Genomic DNA, 19,673 nt, shown 5'->3' on the forward strand with positions numbered 1-19,673 from the left:
GGCCAAGCGGGTGCAGGTGCGAGACAGGTAGCCTAAGAGCAGTTTGACACCCGCGCCCCCTGCCACTCGCTCTCGACCCTGGATCGCGCTGTCACTGTCTTCCAGGCCGAAGTTGCGCGTGTAGGAGAGCGGTGCCCTGACTCAGGGAGAGCAAAGAGAACTCGCGGGTTGGAGCCGGACGTGGGAGGCTTTTACAGGAGGAATGCAGGGTTGGGAAATTTAAAGTGGGGAGGGGGCATTAGAAACGTCAACTGGCCCCTCCTCACTCCAAACAAGGAAAACAAAAAAGGCTTCTGAGCTAAAAATACATTTAGAATGTCCCGGTGCGCAGGCAGGCGGCGCGTTCCAGCTGCCGGCCTGGCCCAGGGAGGACTTGGCCGCGCAGCCGCCGATTACACCCAGCTCGGCTGGGATGGCTCCGAGCCGTCTGCCCTGACGTCAGCGAGGCTCCGGGTCTCGCCGCCGCGAGATAGGCAAGCGCGGCCGGGCGCGGGCGCGGCACTAATCACTCCCAGATGGCCCTAATAGCGGAGATAAAGACGGACGGAGCAGCCGGGAATAAATTTGTAATCAAGGCTCTACCATCTGATCATCAAAGCGACCCAAATGCCGGGAGAATATGGAGGAAATGTGCATGTAGGGGGTTGCGTGTTGGAGAAAAAAGGGGGCGCGCTCCTGGATGGAACTGACTTGGGCAGGGTGCAGCGACAATAATGGAGAGATAAGTTTAAACTTCTGGGCGCATGTAACTCAGATTCTCGGTGTACTTTAACTTCCTATAGCCCGACAGGTCGAAGCCACTTAGCAGTTACAAGCTAATTAGAACTGGCTAGTTGGGGTGCGGGAAGTACGCGTTGCTGCATCCGTTGGGTGGTAAGGCAGCGTGCTTAGAACTCTCCGGCCCCCGGAAACGTGGGGTTGGTTTCCTCTCCCGGAGTGGTCCCTCCTCACTTTTTAAACAGTTTAAAAAAAAATGCATAGTCTTTCCCCCATCCCCATAATCTCTACAGCAGCAATTCATTGCACTTCGGAGCTTTTTAGGGAGAGGACTGCTGAGGCCTCCAGCGGAGTCATGTGCCCTTTTTTGAGGGAGGCTTCTAGGTTTTCTCTCCTCAGAGAGAAAGGAGGGCTCGGACAGGACCAGAGTCGGTTGTGTCCGGAAGACTCGTTAGCGCCCCCTCCTTGAGATCTGAATCTTAGGAACAGGTTCCCTCAAAACAACAGAATAGATGAGCATTGCTTAGGGTCCAGATTCAGTATTCTGTGGGGATCGCCACAAGCTTCCTTCCAGACCACCTCTGTTTGGCATCCACAGCCAGTTCCTTTTCTAACTCCAGGTACGTGGTGGAACTCACGCACAGAGAGAGGTAGGGAAACCGCAAGGTAGGTGTGGAAGAGAAAACTGAGCTGAGCTCGCAAAGTTAGAAACAGCGGTTAGTTAAAGCTCCAGGAACAGCGGTCTCCCTCCTTTCGTAGACCCGCTTTGAAAATGTAACCCTGGCTTTCCTGGCATCCTTTGCTGTCTACAGTCCCTTGCATACACACAAGGGACCTCTTCAGGCCCCTTCAGGCCCTTCCAAATGGCCCGGGTTTCTCTGAAAAGGAATAGTCTCAGAAGGAATCCTGAGGCCGCCTTCTGTTCCCTGTCTTTGCATTTGAACACACACTTACCTTCCACACTTCATCCTGAGAATTCCGAGGGTGCCCAACTCTCACTCTCAGGTTACCTTAACACCTTTGAGAGTCTAGGCCCTCCATTCTCACCATCTCGATGCAGCAGCCAGCAGTGTCACAGGTAAAGGGATGGCATTGAGCTCTCCTTTACTCCCATTCTTGCACTTAGGTTTTCCAAAGGTCCGGGAGGCTACTCTTGCCTTGCCACTGCTGCATCCCTCTCATTGCTGAAACAACCAGGTCACTGGTTCCACCCACCTTTGCTAGATGCTGCTGCCTGCTGGCTAATCCCACCCAGAGCCTGAAGTTCCATTTCCCCCAGCTTCCAGAGTGTGTGGCTCTGGGATTTAGAAGGCAAGCAGAACCCTAAGTGATCTGGCTGTCATCTCAGAGTATCAGACTAAAAAAATCCCAAAAAACTGCTGTCAGTGCTCTGGCTGGGGTAAAAGCCTGGGAAAATTGAGACTGGGTGCAGGGAGTACGGTTGGGGCCCCACACTGTACTTTCCCAGAGTTCTTCACAAGCTAAGACTGGGTCTGCAGAAGTACACACACACACACACACACACACACACTCACATACAACCACAATAGGCGAGCCCTCGCCTGCCGGTGTTTCAGGGTTATCAGGCCTTCGGCCTGTGCAGCAGTCTGGGGCCCAGCCCTGACAGCCAGATCTACCATCAATTTACCTTCCGCCTTTCCAGCTTCCCATTTAGCTTTTAACGTCAAATCCTACATTTTTGTCGGCTCCGGCCTGTCTAGAGTGCTTGTGATTTTGCTGCAGGAGTGATTGCTCTTAACAAAATGGCAGCAACCACATTATCCAAGCAATTAAAACAGAGGCCTTTTAGACAGTCCCACAAGCAGAAGCTTGGAAACTTTTTTTTTTTTTTTTTAACAAAGAAAAGGAATTGAAAGAGAAAGAAATATGTAGAAGAGAAAAGCATGGAAGTGTAAAGGAAACGTACCCAACATACCACTCCCTTCTCTGGGATGTTGACAACATGGGACAGGGACTTTGGGTGGCTGAGGGCATTGGGACAATTGGATGTCTGTTGACTTGAGGTAAGGGATAATCGGGGGTGTCCTGTTGACAGTGGTCAGGCCAGTTGGAGTGTGCCTCCAGTTAGGGGAAGCCTGAAATGTCAGGACAGCTGGAGTCTTCTGCTTGCTGTGGTATAAGTCTGCTGGGTTTTTGGCTGGCTGGAATGGCAAAAAGTATAGTGTGTGAGGACCTGGTGCTCTGGGCCAGAGGAAGCAGAGGCTGGCAGGAGAGAGAGGAGGTGGGCAGTACCTGACAAAGAGGCTGGGTATGGAACATGGGCTTAAAAGCATGTATGCTGGCAAGCTGCTACACAGCGTCCACGGTGCACCAGGGTTTTTGGTTCCCCTCTATTGGTATTTAATAAATCAGAAAAAAAAAAAAAAAAAGCTCGTTAAACCAGCAGAGGTGCGTCAAGGCCCAGCTGGGAAGATCAACTACCCAAGGCATTGACAGGTACACGTGCATGATGAAGATAATTCCTTTCTGGTTCATGTTTTTTAAAACCTTGCGGCCTCCACCACCGTTCACTTCATCATTTTGGTAGAATCCTTTCTTCCACCTCTAGGACCTGGAGATTTTCTCCTAAGTGGATAAAAATAAAGAGGCAGAAGGCAGCTGGAAGCAAGAAAGGGAGGGAGTCACTCAGTCAAACCGACAAGAATGGCAAGAGCAAACGAAAACCTGGGCGCGCCTATCCGCCCCCCACCTCGTGCTATAAACAAAGGCAAGTGTCTGTAAACACAGCCCCTTGCCCACCGGGTCGGCCCAGCGCCCGCTGACCTGCGGGGAGAAAGTTCAGATCGCTTTGGCCGAGTTGTTCTAACCCCTCGCCCTCGCGTTGTCAGCCGCCTGCAGAAGTCCTCAGAGCCACTCGCTCGTCTCTCCCGGGGCGTTTGCGAATTCGCCCACGCCGGCCTCATCTGGCCGGCTGCAAGCGACCCGGTTAGAGTAGGCACCGGAGAGGCGTGGGAACCCCTGGGATATCGCAGGAGGGTCTGTGCCCGCAGGCGAGGTGCGAACATCACCCCAAGGATGGGTTCCAAGATGGAAACCCTCTGGCAAGCCTCTCCGACACCAGATTTATATACGTGGCGCTTCATGAAACAAACCGCTTTTTAATACGTTTCACCTTTCTTCCCTCCTCCCGAATCCCCCACCCCCTTCTCCTGCACCTCCTCCCCACAGGCTGCAGAGTCTGTTCTTTATGGCACTTCAGTTTCTCTGGTTTCTAGGGCAGAGATTCAAGCTCTAGCCAAGCCCGCGGGAAAAGCAGGCCGCAGGGACTTTCTTCCGGGATATTACAGGTCTCCGGGAGAGCAAAACCCCCGACGGGGTGAAGTCCTGGGCGGTTGGTAGCCAGGGGAGGGTGCCGCTTGCTCTCTTCTGGACTGCGACCGGGAAGACTTCAGACACAGCAGTTAATATTGAGTTCCTTGTAGCTCCTTGTAAATCTAACCCACCCCTGGCCCCCCTTTAAATCTGTGGTCTTGTTCGCGATTTCTTACTTGACGTAAAATTCCTTGTTACCTAATCATAGTTTTTCAAAAGTCCCCCCCTACCGCCCCCAATCGAGCTTGCCCAGAAGAGAAGCCTCTGATCTAGACTACAAGCAATACGGCCTCCTTTCTTTTTTCCCCCAATCCTTTCCCCCACCCTTGGATAAAAGCCCTACATTTTGAACTAAACGCCTTAGACTATTTCCTGCGGCTGCAAAAACACCCGGGATCGTCCTTACACCTCTTCATCAGAAAATACGCTCCCCAAACACAAACCCAAGTCCCTACAAATGACATCTGATAGATTTCAGGAAAACAAGACACCTTTCCACCTTCCCAGCCAACTGTTGCCATTCTCTGGTCCAGAGCCTCTTTCTAAAGACCACTCAGTGTTCTCCTGGGAGCTGGGGTGGGTAGAGGGAAGAATACACCACTGGGATAGGGCCCAGGCTATCGCAGATTTCACCGAGGAGCTTCTCTTCAACAGCACCTCCTCGCCTCTAGCACCCCAAGTCACCTTGATTGATTGGAACCACTGACTCTTTCAAATAAAGTTGGAGGCAATTATGATAATTTAGTTTACTTCTGAATATTTTAAATATCATGAAAACAAGTATAACAGCTGTGTTTTCAAAACTCTTTTGAGGTATCAACCATTAAAAGATTAGGGGTTTTGTAAAAAAAAACACACAGTGGTTTATTGAATACTTACAACGTTTACACCTTCAATATTAATTAAATTCCACTTAGTTTTAGAGGACGGAAGTGCACAAACAAGTAGCTGTTGGAAACATCTTTGAATAGGGAACACCACATATGAAACAACAGCACTAGATACCGACCCCATCGGAAATGCTAGCGGCCCTGTTTTCTGCTTTGAAATAAAACTTTATAATCCCCAGGAATATTTATATCCAAAGGCCAAGTATTAAGGATACACTTCACACACGCACTAGTGTCCGCTGTCTTTATCTGGAAGGAGCAGGGAAGGCGAGGAGGGGGCAATGCTGGTGTCTACACAGCCAAGAGGGAACATTCACACACAGAGAATCTAGGAGCCGACGGGATCCCTTACCACGCAGGAGTGTCCTCTTCATATTAAAATATGGAATGCTTTTCTTCAGATATCCACTTTTTTTTTGGAGGGGGAAGTGGGGAGCGGATGCCTCAAAGGGGGCCAAAGAGAGGGGGAAGGAAATTGCACATAAATAAACCGGATGATCCAAATGCAAGAAGTCCTCAGAGCCGAGCTGGAGAGCTTGCCGGGAGTCCTGGTCTGCTTCTGGCGCCTTGGACCCGACTCACTCATTCTCTCCTCCTTCTCCTCTTCTTCACTGCTTGAGCTCCAGGGCCCAGACATGCTGTGGCCAGCCCGTCCGGCCTTTGGTTTTCTTGTCATTGCTGCTCACTGTGCTTTTCAAGATTTCGTTCTGGGCAGAAAGGAGATGAGGGCGAGAAAAATGAAGAGAAATTCAGAGAGGATTACTGATCCCCAACCACCCTAGCACTTCCTGGGTCAGAGGAAACAGTGAAAGAGGGAGGAAAGGCTGGGTTTCGGGGGGATGGTTCAAATCCCAGTCCCTGAAGTAAGGTTGTGAAGGTTTGCAATGCCCTGGCTACCGCCAAGGCCTCCACACTTGCAGGGCTCAACTACTGGATGGCGAATTTATAAACAACCACCCGTTTTCCAGTCGTTTATGGAGGAACTAGGGATCTTTTTTCTGACTCCTTTTCTGACTTTCCGTGTGTGTAGGGGAGGGCAGCGGGGGTTGATGCTAAGTCTATCTTCTGTTTTCAAAAGCAATCCCAGATCCACTCTCTAGGAAAATTGGGGTGAAGGGCCCTCTGTTCTGGCCTGGGCCTCTAGTCCCGCAGCACTCAGTCTGCAGCTCAGTGGTGCCGCTCTGCCAAGGCCTCTGAAATCTCTGGTTATTCAAGAGGTCACTCGGTTATGCAGGGATCAAAGGGCCGCAAGCCCCTAAGGAGAAAATCTAGCAAATGGAATTATTTTTCAGGACCTTCGTGGCAATAGCCCTGTCCTGAACATCACCACGCTATGAGCACTTGGTAGGAACCTCAGAAAACTTTTAAGGGCTCAGTGTAATTTTGAGTTACTGCTAGTAATAGTGACCATAGTAATATTTACTTTTTTGGCCTTAAAATGTACAGGCTCATGAAACAAGAAATAGTAGTGGAGTATACGGATCTTGGAAATTACATCGTAGCCAAAGAGAAACTGGAGCTGTATTTTGAGGTTGAAAGTACTTATTTAATGTTTACCTTTAGGTCTTTTGGGCATAATAATGAGAGCAACCATAAACTTTTTTAAGGCTCAGAATCAGTGGCAAACTCGTTTTTGGAGGAAGAAATGGGATCAATAGTGAAATGATTGTAATGGAGAGTTTCTGGGTGACTTACTTTAGAAATAACTGAATGCAAGGTCGGATTGGAGGCCAAATGAAGGCTCTAACGGAAAGTGAATGAGAGGTCCGGACCGGTGCGACCGGGAGATGGATCCGGACCAAGAGTTTGGGAGGCCGGTCCTAAGTGCCTGGGGGAGCAGCGATAACCCGGAGGGAAGATCAGAGGCTCGAAGCGTCTCTTAAGACCTTCTCCTCCTCCTGCTGACATCCTCCCCCATCTCCTCTGCTTAAGCAGGAAACCTTCCCCACCACAACCTGGTGCAAACAACCTTGGCGCCGGACGCAGCCAAAGAATTCGGGCTGCCATTTCTCAGCCCAGTTGGAAAGAAGCCGAGAGCAGCTGTTCCCTATGCCCCGCAACCCTTACCGCCCTCTGTCCCCCGGTACTGACCAGCTCCTTCTTCCTCTTCTCCTCTTTCACGTCTGTCTTCTTGATCTCCGCCTTGAAGGCCTCTGCCTCGCCGTTCTGGTCGTCCTTGGCCAACAGGTCCATGAGGTAGGCGATGTAGCTGGTGGCCAGGCGCAGCGTCTTGATCTTGGAGAGTTTTGTGTCGGCGGGCACATTGGGGATGCACTCGCGCAGTTCGGCGAAGGCGCTGTTGATGCTTTGAGTCCTGCGCCGCTCCTTGCGGTTGGCGGTGCCCCGGCGCTTCACCGGGCGCGGCCCCCCCAGGCCCGGAGGCCCCGCGCCGGGCGGCACTCCCCCGTAATGGGAGTGGTCCAGACCGGCTGCGCCGCTGGCATACTCGGGGCTGTAGGACAGGGCCATGCTGTAGTCGGGGGGCGACATCTCGGGGTGACCAATAAGCCAGCCATGGAAGTAGGGGTTCTCCTCGTGGCTGCAGCGGCTGGCGGCAGCGGCGGCGGCTGCGGCAGCAGCGGCGGCGAAAGGATAGCCCTCATGGTGCACCACGGGGTGGTGGGGAAAACCCCCTACCAGACTCATTTCGCCCTCTGCACCCCTCCACGCGCCCCAGCGTGCGCGCAGCCCCGCCGCGCCCTCCGCCCGGGCCCCTGCTTCGGCGCTCCGCGTCCTCCCCCACCCCCCACCCCCCAGCCCCGGGGCGCCCGGGCCGGCCCGGCAGCCGCAGTGGGGGCTGCTGCAGCCCGGGCCCCGGCCCCGCGCCTGGCCAGCCGGGCCCGCCTCAGCAGCGCTGCGGCCACCAGCTCCCCATGGGGCGCGGCGAGCTGGTCCCGGCACCGTGCGCCCCTGGACGCTGCCGCCGCTGCCGCGGGCTCCCGCCTTCCTCTACAGCCGGCGTGCCGGCTCCTGCTTCCCCCGCTGCTGCGCGCAGGCAGAATCCTCTGGTGCTCATGCAAAAGTGCCTGGGCTCCTGCAAGGCTGCTTCGCGGAGTCGCGGGACTCCACCACGCTCGGGACGCGTTCCAGGCACTGAAGCTAACCTGGAATCCGGGGGCGAGTCCGAGCCCGGGCTGGAGGAGCCGGCCCGGCTCCGCGGGGAGGCGGCGGGGTCGACAGCTCACTGCAAAGCTACCTCCATGCGACCCTCCTCTTCCCGCCCCTTCCCCTCCCCCCACCAGCTCGATCTGGGTTCTTGGGCGCTTATTGTTTTAATGAAATTTTTGGTTGTTGTTTTGGTCCTTGAATGTGATTTTTAGCTGCGAGTAACGTGTCCTCACTCCTCTCAGGATCTCCCGGAGGGTATTCAGAGAGGTCTCAGTGCATCCATTTTCTCAGATCCTCTCCTTTCGGGGCAATGATTTGGTGCCCGGAAGGCGACTTGGAGCTTGAAGGCAGTGACTTGGGCTCTCGAAGGGGTCTGCGCGGTGGTAGAGGTAGCTCCCGGGTGGCGGCGGCTGTTCTCCTGGGCTGGACGCCGTAAGGGGAGCAAGCGGATTTTCCCAGCAAGATCTCCATGTACAGTTACATCTTTAGGGCCGCTCGGGTTAATATATGTCGTCAGAGGCTCCTCACGCCAATCCCGGGGCGGTGGGGGCGGCGCCTCGCGCACTCCGCAATAAAACTTTTTGATGTTCACGTTGCTAATTGCTGAGGTCCTCTTCCAGGATTGGCTGTCCCTTCATAACCATAAGATAATTGAAACAAGGGGGGGGGGAAGGTTAAAAAAAACTTTTTTTTTTTATCAGCCAGAGGTTAATGCAAGTGTTTAACAGATGCTTCACTATTAAAATATTTCCCCCCAAGTCTCAAATATTGGACAATCTCAAATCAGGTATAGTATCACTCTATTTTCTTTTCTGGTTAAAAAAAGAAATGAACTCAGATAATACTTTCCGAATACTTTTGTAGGTAACAGAGGCAGGAAAGTGAGCAGGAAGGCTAATACGGTTTTGTGAGGGAGACCGGAGAGCCGAGCAGCAGGCGCGAGGACCCCATGAAGGGGTGGCTGGTAGCCAACAAGTTCTTTTTGCGGAGGAGGATACACCGCGCGGCTGGGAAGGGTGCTTCCTTTGACCTGGCACAGGTCGGAAACGCCAGACTCGGTGGCTTTTTACTTAGCCATTGCGTTACCTCGGTCAGAGCTGTTTGGAGTGGCTCAGGTTATTGTGACAACTTGTGCAGATCACGGTTGGGACCCCCGGGGCAAACGGTCATACTGATTGTAAATGCTCTCATTTCCACATTCTTCAGGGACACCAGCCCCATCGGAGACTTTGGAAGATTTCAAAGTGCTGGGTACCTCGATTCCCCGAATCTGTGGTGTGGACGGTATCGGTGTTCCCCTGGTTTAACTAGCCTGTTTGGTAAGTAACTGAATATTTTTTACAGCGTGTTCAGAGCTTATTTTCCAGTTTTTATGAACAAACACATAAATATATCTCTGCATTCCTGCCTCTCCCATAAAAGCGGGCATCTGTGGAAAGCAGGTTTAGTTATCGGAGGGGAACCATTAAACGCCAGTTTAAGAGGCAGGCCGAGAGGACGGCTCGTGGATGTTTAGACTGCTGGCCTTGGTGATCTTGAACGCATTATAAGAGAAAATGGATCTCCACTTGTAAGTCACCGGGCCGCGGGGCACCAGGGCCGCGGCGCCCGCGTGGCGTGAGCGTCTTGAGAAAGCTCTCCAGCGGCCAGGGGTGGGTTGGTCATTGGCGGGAGCTGAAATCACCCTTGATGCTTGGCCCCAGCAGCAAAGAGAGGCCGATGTGTGTCTGAGGATTCTCCCCGCCGGATGGAGTTCAGTGTGGAAAAGGGTGTCAACGGAGCCCTCGGGCTGTAAATTAGGAGGAGTCGAGGGCAGACTGTTCAGAGGCTGGCGCGGGCGGGGACGGCCTTGGACCTCGCCAGGGTAGCCCAAGAGAGACCAATGACTCCACCTTGGGAATCGCTTTTTGGGGGCAGGCACAGCCCGGCCCCAGGCCTCAAAGGGAACCTCACTCGAAGGACTCCTTAGAATAGCTCTTTCCTTGCCCGTCGGCCCCTCGCCACTGACCGTGTGGTTTGGGCTGGGAGACCGGGCCAGCGCGAATGGATAGCGTCCAACTCAGGGGCCCAGGCCCTGCCTGCCACTATTTCCCGAGAAGGAGCACCTAGAAATAGTTTGTTTTCAGGCTTGCGGGGCTGGGCAGTAGTGGGAGGGAACTCAGAGAGGGATGTAAAAAATCTCGGTTTGAGAGTCGATTCTTCCTTTCGGTAAGGGGTCAGTTTCCCTAGACGCCCCCAACAGAGCGTTTTGAGGCCAGAACAGAGCACCGGAGTAGCAGAACCCAGGCTGGCTGGTAAGACCAGGGGCTTGCATTTGGTATCAGAGCAGAATAGCCACCTACACATAGCTCTAAACTCCCAACTTGAGTGGGTTTGCAGTTTGGGGTACAAGTAGAGTCTTTTTAAGAACTGTTTCTTCAATGAAAGAATACAGGTAGTGTGGTCGGGGACTCTGTTTACATTTTCACCAGGAGGCAAACCGGGAATGTGTAAATACTGGTAGTTCAATCCTCTGACATTTGATACATTTAAAAAGTCTGTTTATAAAAACACATTTAGGCCTTGGGAGCAGGTAGACAAGTAAGATGGTTGCACTGGGAACAGATAAAAGTTTAGGGAAAGTAGCTGTTTGTCTGCTTTCAGAAATGGAGTTTGGGGGGATTGAAGAAAGGTAGAAGAATTCAGAAGAAGACTGGGTTGGGGATTGAGAAAGTGTTCATCACAGGCAAGTGGCCTCAATTGTAAAGAATCACAATTTGCTACTTTTAGTTTTTCTCGTCCCTTTAAAATTGAAACCAAAAAAATGGGTGAGTCGATTTGTGGCCTCAGATAACACCTCAAGTGATAAAAGAAATGGACAATATGGGTCAGAAAGCGGTGGTCATAAAAGATGCTAATCTGGACATCACCCCTGACAGCATCATTATCAGCTAATTACCATGATCTAGGGGTCTAAAGCTTCATGTTATCTCAATAACCCAAACCCAGGGGTTAGAGCCTTAGAAAGGTGACCCCTAAGTGGCTTAGAAAGAGGAGACAAATGGATGAACTCTAGTGGTGTACCTAACTGTAGCAACTGCTTCAGGGAGGCCAAACTGGTCCCAATCAACTGAACTCTACTCTGAGTGCATAGATGTACACATTCACTTTTTCCTTTGAATGTCACCTGGGACATTTTGCTCCAGGAATCCCAGAATGCTGGGTTAACCTGCTGCTTTGGAAAACTGTAAGACTAAGATGCCTGCTTAATTTTGCCCCCAATTTTAGTGGCCTACCCATGTAGGCAAGTAGTGATGGAGTCAGTGGTGGTGGTGGAGGAGAGGTTGGTGTGGTGATGAAGGGGACAGTGGGAGGGGAAGGGGTGTAACTTAGCTGTCAGCCTTGGAGCCCCACTTCTGGGCTGTCCTTGTGTGGCCTCTGCTATGCTGCTACCCAAAAGATGCATATTCATAGTTTTCAAAGGGCTCAAGGAACTGCAAAAATGTGGTTGGGACTGCCCTGGCTGCTTTGGGAGAAATTCTAGGGAGTGGATGCTTTTTTTCTTCTCCATTGGAGCTGAGGGCTCACCCAGGGTTTGAGATTGAGTCACAACAAGGCATCCTAGGTTCAGGGGAGTGTGTGTGATTCTGAGTCCCACAGTTTGCCTGTGGCTGATGGTATACCCACTGTGCTGCCTTACATCTGCCTCCAGACAAATAAGCAGAGCAGCATTATTTTGTGCCCATGTCTCTTGTCACTTTACATATATCCCACTGCTGTCCCTGGAAAGTATTCAAGGAGCATGAGAAAGGCTGATCATTCCCTTGCAAACGTTTTGGTCTTGTGAGATATTACTTTTAAAACCAATCTGGTTTAAACTAAATATTTTTTTTTTAAACTTCAGTCTGTTTTTAGGGAAAATACAGATCTTTTCAAGGTATTTATTATTTCAAAGGCAAGGGCAATTTTGTATCTTGTGTTTTGCTCATGAGAACTCAAAATAAACTGAACCTGAGAAGGACCAGGCCAGAAGGCCATAAACACACATTTTATATTTACAGGAATTATGGCTCAATTCCCTTCATCATCTTTCAAATCTCTTTTCACCTTGTTTTCCTAACTAAAGTAGTAGAAATAATTTTGAGCATTTCTTCTAAATATCTATAATAAAGTGGACTTCAGAACATGCTAAGAAGCTGAGAAAGAATGTCAAACCTGGATGGTGATAGAAAGCCAGAGTTCTTAAGGATGTCATTTCAGCCCCACCTGCTGAAAGGACAGTGCTTCTGGTGACACTGATGGCTCTGCATTCCTGTTCTGTACTATGGTGGGACTGAGTCATTTTACATGTTAGCCACTTAGTCCCAGAATGTTTAGGACATCCAGAACAACAAGGCATATATCATCTGAGTGGTGGCAAAGGACTCCCTCTAACTGGGGTTTTGAAATCCCTCCTTTTCTTGTTTTCCTTTTGGGAAGTAGTTTTCTATTAACCTGGCAAATGACAATGACTCAAAGTACACATCTACAAATAAAATCAAGTTCGATTGTACTTTTATGAATATTTTAAAAATGAAGGGCATGAGAAGCTGCCTTGGATTCTATGTCGTTTTGTTTCTTCCAGGCAATTTCATTTTGGATTTTGGGGGGAGGGTGGGCATTTTGGGAGTGGCTGTCTTCCCTCCAGTTCCCCATCCAGAGTAGCTGGGGAGGGGGAGGGACTGGTTCAGCTGTACTGATGGTTGTGGAGGACTGATTGCTTGGGAATCCTTCAGTCTAGTTCTGATTAAGAAACACTTAAGTCAGTGGAGAAAACCAGGACTTGCTAAGTGCCTGTACATTTCTCCCTTCTCCCCCATCCTTCCTTTCTCCCACCTTCTCTCCTTCTTTCCCTTATAACTTACCGGCAGCAGTGTTGGATTTACAAGATTTTTTCCTGTGACTGAACCTGAGATTGGTATGAAAGAATGAGATACTGGTTCATCCATAAGATTTTAAATAAAAATCTTAATATCTGGTATCACAGGCAGTAGAATTTCCATTTTCTCCAAATAATCCACTATGAGATCCCCATCTTAACCTAGATTTGTTGGTATCTGGAGAGTTTTCATTAATAAAGAAGGACTAAACTCTTTGACAGATATTCAAGTCTGTCTGTAAAGCTAAAACACTTAGTCAGACTAAAGGCAAAAGGATACTGCTACAAAAGGGCCTCTCATAGAATAATGTATATATATGTAGATTTTATTAATGTTAGATTACTAGTCCTAAGAGGTATGATTAATCTGATCTTTGCTAATTCTTGGAACTTTGTAATAAAATATAGTAAAATATAGAGTTTAGAGTAACAATGCCTAAGAAACTATATCCCACAGGATTTGTGTTGGTCACCCTCATTATTGTTTTAAGCAGATTACATACACACAGAAATATTTTGGGGGATGATGGTATAACTCAGCGGTAGAATGTGTGCCTAGCATGTGCCTGGTCCTGGGTTCCATTCTCAGCACTGAAAAAGATTAAAAATTAAAAGTAATAATTTTTTTTTCTTCCAAGCCGGGAGGAAATCATTTAGAATTCAGATGAGAAAGTAAATGTGATTTTGCATACACACTGTATGGAAATAGTCATGAACATCAAACATTATGCACTGTAGTCTGGAGTTCAGAATAAAATACGAACGAAAATGGTAACTTAAAATGTGGGACTTTGGAGAAACCGTTATGTGACCAAAAGATTTACTTGTGACTTGAGGCCTCTGAGCTTTCCCAGTTCTAACAGCGGTGTTGCGCTCATTCCTGGGAATTTCTATTCTGTATCTTCCTTTGCAAATGTACGTAGATGGATTTCTTTATCTATGATAGTTCCTTCCAAACCTTTTCCACATTCTTATAGGGTCTTTGCTTATAGAAAAGGGACTTGAGCCAGGATGGTTAGGTTTCAGGTTAACAAAAAGAAACACTTTTATTGTCAATATTAATGGCAAACCTCGATTTTTACAAGGGTTGGGTTTAGCAGCATGAGCAGATCAAAAGCAGCTTGGCTTGATTTCTCAATATTCTCTGGAGCTTAGACAATTAACTGCAATTTTGCTCCTAATGAAACAACACAAAAAAATGTTAGTTACAGAAATGTTAAAGTTAGCCTTTTGACAGACACTTTTACCTGTGTATAACATCTCATAATCTAGTGAATTTATCCATTCAATTCAATTTGAAATTTGAAGGAAAATTCCTTAAGAAAGTGTGTATGAGCAGTGTCCTCATTTGCAATGCCAGGAGCCTGTTTCAGTGTGTGCATTCCTTGCTTGCCTTTCTGGCCGGGTAAGGATCCGACAGACTGAGGTCTCCCTGGTAATTTGGGTACACCGAGTCTCCAGTTAATGATAGATAATCAGCCTTTGGGTCATTCGGTCATTCTCTTATTACAAACCCCTCCTGCTCTCTCTGATCTCCTTTCAAACTAAATTTCACACAAACAAATAAAGCAAGACAGGGACAAGTTCTTAAAAAAAGAGGGAGAAATATTAGAAACTTCTGATACAGAACTCTAAACAAGGAAAGGCAAACTAAAAGAGGATAGGAAAGAACATCTTATCAAAATGAACATGTTGTGTACAAAACATTAAAAGAAAAGGCTCTGGTTTCTGTTAAAGTGACAGAAAATTAAAATAAAAATAATTGCAGGCAGAAAAGTTATAATATAAACAGAGAAGGCAGGATGCTTGCTGGGAATGCGCAGCACCAGGAGGCTAATTTGTTGTTACAGATTGTGTTTCTCTGCTGTGATTGGAGAAGCACTACTTTCTTCCATTTTCCAGAACAGAATGGTTTTCCTTTTTAATACTTGTGTGAGTGCCCATTTAAGTTAACACAGGCCAAAACCTCGAGGAACGAAAAATGGAATTGCATTCTGCTTGCAGAGCATCTAACTTCAAACGAAGAAATTGGTTGCATACAGAAAAAGCAGAATTCCATTCAGAATACATTTGGAGACTTCACTAAATGGGTGTGACTGATGCTTTTTCTGTTTTGCTGACAGAAGGCGCAGTTCATTCTTAGTGAAGTACAACTGAAACCAGTCTTCCCTACCCTCTTGGGGGTCTTCGCTTTCCCATTCTACATCTGCCTGTGACTTCAGGAAGAAACTTGATTGGCCAAGGTACACCTCAGATCAGATCCTCCTGGGAAAAGTGCGGGAATAGGTGGCTCTGGTAGTTAAGCTTTCTGATGAGAGCGCCCCTAGTGCCATTTTCCTGTCTCTGTCCTTGACAGTAAGTACCCTTTGGCCTAACCCAAGGCTCCAGAAGGGTCAAAGACTCCCCATCAGGGTTACCTCCAAGCTTAGGTTTTTCAACTGTATGTGGGACTGAAGTTTTGGTTCAGGGTTTGATCAACCTGTGGTTATTTAAGTAAGAAGGGCAGCCAGGAGATGGCAGTAGGTGGTGACTCCATAGTCCCCATCTGTGGGTCTGGAACCTGTGGATTTGCCAGCATCTCTTGCAAACAACTCATCTCCCTCCCATGTTGGAGAATCCATACTTTGTTGCTTACAGGCCCAACCTAAGTGTCACCTCCTCTAGGAAGCCTTTCTAGATAAGTGCTTCCTTCTTCTTTTCCTAAATCAAGTCTATGCTTTTCCTTTGAGTTCCTTTCTCATTCATATTCTCTTTGGTAGTTCTCTGTACACCTATTTGTTGCCTCCTGCGACCTGTTTCTTTTTTGAAAACCCGATTACTGTTCTGCACCAAAAGATGCTTAGACACCCACCCCCAGACTCCCGAAAAGAGGTGTAGGGAAATCTGGTATCCCATTTGCAGTCAGATTGGTGTCTTTTATTTGGAAATGTCTGGGGTTGGGAGAGGAATGCGAGTGGTTTATTAGAGAACAGACCTTCATCCTCAAGTCTTTGGGAGAACTAGGGAAAGCTTCCAGATCAGTTGGGCCTGCAGCATGTCTGGTCTGGCCCGGCCTCTCTTGTACCCACTGCCAGTACCCTGAGCTCCAGAATCGGAGCTGGGCAGGACCGCCTCTCCATTCTGTGCGGACTGGTTGTGATCATGCTCGGTGGCTCTAAGCTTAGTTTCCCCACTGGCACAATAGGAATAATGACAGAGACTTGGGAGTGTGTGCGCCAGGTTAAATAAGATCAAGGCACTCTCGATAGTGAGTCGCCTGATACACAGGCTGCGCTCAATAAGTATTCATGTTTTTCTCTTCCTGCCTCTTCGTTTTTTTCTCACCCTTCAGCTACCAGAAGATCCAGCCTGACAGCGATTGGTGCCAGTCGGCCAGGTGTGTCCTTCCCGCGCCTCTACCTCTCGCCAGGGCATCTCTTCTGGCGGACTCGCAGTATCCATGCTCGCTGCCCTGAAGCCGCACAAAACCGCGGCTCCGCGACGATCGTCCGGGCCTCAGCCCTGCTGGATGATGGGCATAGGGCAGCAAGATGCAGGGCTGCGGTAGCGGCCCGGGAATGTCGGGTGGCAAGAGGCGCGGCCAGAGCCTGCGTCTCAGATTAGACTCCGGCTCCCCAGCCACTGCTGTGGCTTCTGGGCCGCCCCCCTTCCTTCTGGTTAAATTCTCGTTTTGATCCCCACCCTCTCGGTTCCCGACACGGAGGAGGCGAGTTATCCGCCCTTAGGCCAGGGGAGGTCACCGCTCGGGGAGGGGTGGACCCTCTGCTTCGCTAGCGCATCTCCGAGGACTTTTCGCCCCAGGCGGGCAGGAAGGGGTTAATGACTCCCCTTTCCCACCCTCACTTCGGAGCCCCTGGTGCTGGGCGAAGGCCACTGCTTCCCTCTTGAGGTCTCATTAGGGAAACCCTCACCGCTATTTTCAACATTTCCTCAATCAAGTGCCTTTAAATAGAGCTGCACAAACAAATTGGCGGCAAAAGCGTAGATCTTGTCACGATTGAGACCAATCCAATATTTCAGCCTTGTTTGCTTTGCAATTACGGGTTGGCTTGTGGCTGCGGTGCCACCGGGGCAAATCTGCAGCCGTCCGCTTTCTCCTCCGCACCCTGGGTGGGTGGAGGAAGCGACCCGCGGAGGCAGTGCTGGGAGAGGAGGGGGCGGCACGGGAGAGGCGGGCGGTGGGCGGGGGCGCCTTTCTGGACCCCCTTGCAAAGGGCGAGCAGAGCAGTGTCAGAGGAGACAGACATTTTAGGTTCCTGACTGAGCCACTGAGGTAGATACAATAACAATAAAGTGCATCCTTCACACATGCAAATCAGTGTTGTGGTCCTTATCAGACTCCTTTCTGCACTCTGCCCTCCTTCCCGTCCTCTACCCTCCTTAAGCTTTTCTTCAGTGTAAGTCAGCGGTTACTGGATTTCCCTTTTCTCCCTTGCTGCTCAACTTCTAGCATGATTTGTTATATTTTCCATAGCTGCTTATTCTTGTTTGACTTTTTGTGCAAAGTCACTTTAAATCTGCTGCAGGAATCAAGCTCCAAACCCTTTGGATGGGCTCCTGCAGGCATGTGGCTGCCTTCAGCCCACTCTTAATTCTTTCGGGGCAGCTTTTCTGTGTAAATCAGCCTCTTGGTGCCTTCGGTCACCACGCAGGCTAGGCTAGTTTGTATCAGCTGAACAGTAGTTAACTCAAATCAGGGCCTAAGCCTTGTATTTCACAGACAATTAAATCTTGGCTCCCGTTTAACAAAATTGTAATATTTATTCAGCTCTATACTAAGAAGTACTTTTAAAGTAAAAAACAAATACTACATTTCCAAAAGAAGATCTGATAATAAATCTCTTTTTATGGATTCTCTCTGCCTAAGTGGAAACAACATGATTTACATTCCCAACAACCCCACACCCCTTTTCAAGCACAGCTGAAGTTATAAGATACTGGTTTTTCTTTTTCTTTTCTTTACTGGTTTTTATGTTTTCCCTCTCTCCTTCCCTTCCCTTCCCTTGCCGTCCGTTCCTTTCTCTTTCTTTTTTTCTTTCTTGTTTTCTGTTTTCTTTTTGCAACACTGGGGATTGAATCCAAGAGTGCTCTACCACGGAGCCACATCCCAGCCTTTTTAAATTTTGAGACAAGTGACTTGCTAAATTGCCCAGGCTGGCCTCAATTTGCCATCCTCCTGTCTCAATCTTCCTTGTACATGAGATTACAAGTGTGAGCCATGGCTCCAAACAAGATGCTGCATTATTCATGGGTGTGTGTGTGTGTGTGTGTGCGTGTGTGAGCGCGCCCACGCGCGCCCGCATGTGCATTTGTTACATTCAATTGAGTTTCAAGGGTTCACACCTCATCCTGACCCATATAATATGTAACAAGGATTATTAAACAATAAGATCTTGGAAGTGAAATCTTTTTTACATTGATTCAAGAACCATGGGTGTGATGGATAATTATTTTATGATTTTATACAACTTTTCTAATGAATATCCCCTTTCTTGTCAACTTCTGAAGGATGAGGAAAGTTGAGGCAGAGAAATATTCTTGAGATTCTTGAGCACATATTAAAATATTCTTCTTTATTATTTAAGAATGTGTAAGGTATATATCCACATTTGTTTGTCAGTGATCATATACTAAATTTGTAGTCATTTGACCAGTAAATAATCCTTTTACACTTAAAAAAATTTGTTTGGTTTGTAAACTCTCCTGGCTTGTATCACCCTTCTATTCTAATATTTTGATTTGCACTCATTCAAAGCAAATCTCAAAAATGATGGCTTCATAAATTTTTCAGTGACAAAGCTACAGGATAATATTCAAAGTCCATAAAGTCATGCTTACTGATGTATATTTCTCATATTTTCTAGCCAACTGATTGCTTTAGCATTTCAAGAAATAGGAAGCAGTAACTGGAAAGGGTACCATTTAATAAGAATTCTCTTCTCCCCAAAAGAATTGGTCTGGCATATTATTCAATGCACAAATTATACTATTACTTTCATGTGTGTTAATCTGTTTGGTATTAGAACTGTGGAGGGTCTTAACCATTAACATGTTTTGCCACACCACTTTCAAATGGGTGATCTCAGATAATTATGAAGATGTTGATGTTAATATCATGCTAAGTGAACAACTATGGAAAATAACCTTAAAGCATTATTAGTCTCATATAAATGCCAACAAACACAATTGTACAGGAACAGGATCAGTTTTTTTTTTTTTTTAACCTGACATTATCCTATAAGGATATGGCTATATTTATTCCCTTTAAAATTAGAGCAGTTTTCCATTACTTTTTAACAGAACTTTCTTTTTCAACATAGTATTTTGCAATACCCATAAACCACTGCAACTTGATACTGACAGATATGTATTTTTCTACATATTATTAACTTCTTTGCAAACTCACTAAAATTGAATAACATTTAAAAATATCAACATATAATGAACAATTATTAGGTTCTACATATTTATTTAGGTAAGCCAATGTTATTAAAATTAAAAACATGTGCTTGGCATATAAATGCTTCTTTAGAAAAATTTTTTTGGATGCACAGTTATTATTTTTTAAACTGACTCAGATTTTCAAATTCTGAGTTTGCACTCTGAACAGGCATTACATTGTTTTAAACAGTAGCTCCTGGAACAATATCTTCTTTAGAATTTTAGACTTTCAAACAATTGGAATTGGATAAATGCTTTCAGCTGGGAACACTTTCCTAATACCTTTG

The 19,673-nt window shown here is 47.9% G+C and overlaps 1 protein-coding gene and 1 long non-coding RNA gene across 5 annotated transcripts; one reads left to right on the top strand and one right to left on the bottom strand.

Moving 5' to 3' along the window:
- Nucleotides 1-4,766: 4,766 nt before the first annotated feature.
- Hand2 (heart and neural crest derivatives expressed 2) lies at nucleotides 4,767-8,512 on the bottom strand. The gene is made up of 2 exons (XM_047550139.1): nucleotides 7,032-8,512; nucleotides 4,767-5,647 (listed from the first exon to the last, which is right to left on the bottom strand). Exons 1-2 carry the CDS (start codon nucleotides 7,584-7,586, stop codon nucleotides 5,549-5,551), a joined length of 654 nt encoding a protein of 217 aa, XP_047406095.1. The 5' UTR covers nucleotides 7,587-8,512; the 3' UTR covers nucleotides 4,767-5,548.
- Nucleotides 8,513-8,670: 158 nt separating this feature from the next.
- LOC124981897 (uncharacterized) lies at nucleotides 8,671-17,255 on the top strand. 4 transcript variants are annotated; one of them, XR_007108121.1, is made up of 5 exons: nucleotides 8,671-8,835; nucleotides 8,913-9,163; nucleotides 9,255-9,367; nucleotides 15,069-15,188; nucleotides 16,277-17,255. It is a non-coding gene; the product is annotated as an uncharacterized LOC124981897 (long non-coding RNA). The 4 variants fall into 4 exon arrangements; XR_007108122.1 differs by having other exon boundaries at nucleotides 8,913-9,087; XR_007108120.1 differs by lacking the exon at nucleotides 8,913-9,163.
- The last annotated feature ends 2,418 nt before the right edge of the window (nucleotides 17,256-19,673 follow it).

Source organism: Sciurus carolinensis, chromosome 4, assembly GCF_902686445.1.
Source record: "Sciurus carolinensis chromosome 4, mSciCar1.2, whole genome shotgun sequence".
NCBI lineage: Eukaryota > Metazoa > Chordata > Mammalia > Rodentia > Sciuridae > Sciurus > Sciurus carolinensis.